This window comes from Chelmon rostratus, chromosome 16, assembly GCF_017976325.1.
Source record: "Chelmon rostratus isolate fCheRos1 chromosome 16, fCheRos1.pri, whole genome shotgun sequence".
In the NCBI taxonomy this organism is placed as follows: domain Eukaryota; kingdom Metazoa; phylum Chordata; class Actinopteri; order Chaetodontiformes; family Chaetodontidae; genus Chelmon; species Chelmon rostratus.
Genome location: NC_055673.1, coordinates 9,439,365 through 9,441,725, shown reverse-complemented (window position 1 = coordinate 9,441,725; position 2,361 = coordinate 9,439,365). Strand labels below are relative to the sequence as shown.

The 2,361-nt window shown below is 40.5% G+C and overlaps 1 protein-coding gene across 1 annotated transcript; it reads right to left on the bottom strand.

Annotated features, from left to right (window-relative positions):
- Positions 1–636: 636 nt before the first annotated feature.
- On the bottom strand, positions 637–2,043 carry dpm3 (dolichyl-phosphate mannosyltransferase subunit 3, regulatory). The gene is made up of 2 exons (XM_041955824.1): positions 1,991–2,043; positions 637–1,769 (listed from the first exon to the last, which is right to left on the bottom strand). The coding sequence occupies exon 2, from the start codon at positions 1,721–1,723 to the stop codon at positions 1,445–1,447; it is 279 nt and encodes a 92-aa protein (XP_041811758.1). The 5' UTR covers positions 1,724–1,769; positions 1,991–2,043; the 3' UTR covers positions 637–1,444.
- Positions 2,044–2,361: the final 318 nt, after the last annotated feature.

Genomic DNA, 2,361 nt, shown 5'->3' with positions numbered 1-2,361 from the left:
CGAAGTAGAAGATTTTCTGGTAAATAACAGGTTGCCTTTCATCCAGTCTGCTCTTGCAACAGCTTGCAGACATTCACGGGGGGTGACGTTGCAAAGCACGGTGGGGCTACAGCCAAACGGCACAACAGGCAGAGCTTGCACACAGAGAACTGTGGACTCTTTTGCATTTGTTCTGAAGTTATGGGATCCTTTGGAACTCTATAATGATGCCTTTGGCCAGGCTATGCTTTGTTTGCACACAGCAGGGAGTCACTGAAAATGAGCATAGGCAGCCTTTTGGCTCACACAAAAAAAAAAAAAAAAAAAAAAAAAAACTGTACTTGCCAACATCAGATTACTTCAGAACATACTTATCTTACATTTTCTAATTGGAACAAACCTCTGCGAGGGAAGAAAATAAAAAGCCGTACAATGTATATTTCATGTAGCTAACTACAGAATGGGACAAAAGAGGTCTGTCTCTGGCACAGAGAGAGGCATTGAGAAGTTGATATAAAGCCCTTGGGCCATGTGGGTTATGCTTGGAGAAGGAATGCATCATATATGTAAGCACTCATGCACATACTCGCATACCTCCTGGCCCTATCCGAAACCCCCAAAACCACAAAAACACACACATTTTGTAGGCAGAAAAACTGAAGAAAATAGACTCCAATTTAATTAAGTCCCAGCAACAGCCACAGGGAACAAGTCTGCAATTGGACAATGGAATGTACACTTTACAGATAAAATCTAGTCCATCCATACTGACAAGCAACAATCTCCAGACACACATACAACAAGGTCCACATTGTGTTGTACTATTTTGGATCTGATGCTGATTGAAAGCATCTGAGAAGTCTCAGTGGAAAGAGCCTATAGACGGATTTTTCCAGTGTGATCTTTGGGGTTCATTTGTTGGCATTTCAATATCGACAACTGGTTACAGATGATAATTTAGCATACCAGTGATTCTCGGGGGTATTTTAACTGTGTGTAGTTTGCAACCAAAGACGGCACCGCATGTGTTCGTCTTTCATCTGGTTCTTGGTGCGCCAATCAGTTAAACCACCTGCTACAAAATGACTCAGAACAGAACCTGGTTTTCATAATCATTCAGTAACTTTAAATGCATTTGCACCATTTGAAGACTTCTTGCTCTGTTCTGAGTAACCCAGAAAATCATTCATCAGGACATTCATTTTTAATGTTTTGAAACACATCTGATCAATATCTAATGTGAAAGACATGACTGTATGACAAACAAACACTGCTGGATGAAGGGTTGTTATGATTGATGTTCAGCTCATGTCTGTTAGAAACAAAAATCAGGGTTCAGAGTTCAGTCTCATCCAACGCATCCTAAATGAGAGCCACGTCATTTTTACGCGACCCCCAACAAGTACAGACACTTGCGTGTCCGTCCTCAGTCTCACAAAGGTTTCTACATAGTCCTTCTGATATTCTACATCTTTAAGCCCTTTTTCCTCAAGTCCTCTTTGGCTTCTTTTATCTGCTCTTGCAGCTCTTTCGCCGCCTCCTCGCAGTCGTTGAAGGTGGCCACCCTGTATCCCACTGTGGCCAGTGAGTAACAGCCAAAAGACACCAGCAGATAGAGGGGCATCGGCCAGGCAACCTCTCTGTAAGTCTGCGGTAGGCTCAGGTCCAACAGGTCGAAAGTGACCAAAGCCCAGACTGCGCCCACCAGCGACACACCGAACAGCCACTCCATAAGTTTAGTCATGATGAAGGTTGCCGCGGGGATTTCAGGTGAGCAGCCGGAAAACAACCTGAAGGAGAACCGAACGGTTAAAAGGCTATTCGTTCAATTAGCTTAGCTTGGTAGCACCGCGTTAGCTTTCTATTTACAACACACGAGGAAGACAAATAGCGGGTAAATGATGGGAAGAAACAATCTTATAGAAGTAATACATTCAATGAAATTATCCATTTGTTTAAGTAGCATTTAATTCAATAATCAGTTTTAGAAGTAATAATCCGACATGTTTACCTCGTCTCAACCGCCACCTCAGCTCTGCGCAGATTTATGACGTAGCCAACCACGTCGCCTTATGGGAAATGTAGTTACGTTTAAACATATCCGCACAGTTATTGGTTCATTTCATTTGTAAATTTCACACTATTTGCAAAATGCTTTATTCAAAAGCCAAAAAAGTAAAATACAGTCTTATTACATATTTTGATAGTTGTTTTTGTATGTAAATCCTGAACAATTTATTTACATTTTAAATAATTTATTATACTACTATAATCATTATTATAATAATCATTATTTTACATATTTGTGTACTGGATTCATATTATATTATATATTTACTGTTTTGTCGTACTTGTTGTCCACTTATAAGGGAGGAGTGGGAA

What these genes read in the sequence shown, in the direction of transcription:
- dpm3 (XM_041955824.1), bottom strand. Translation starts at nt 1,723, where the DNA reads ATGACTAAACTTATGGAGTGGCTGTTCGGTGTGTCGCTGGTGGGCGCA.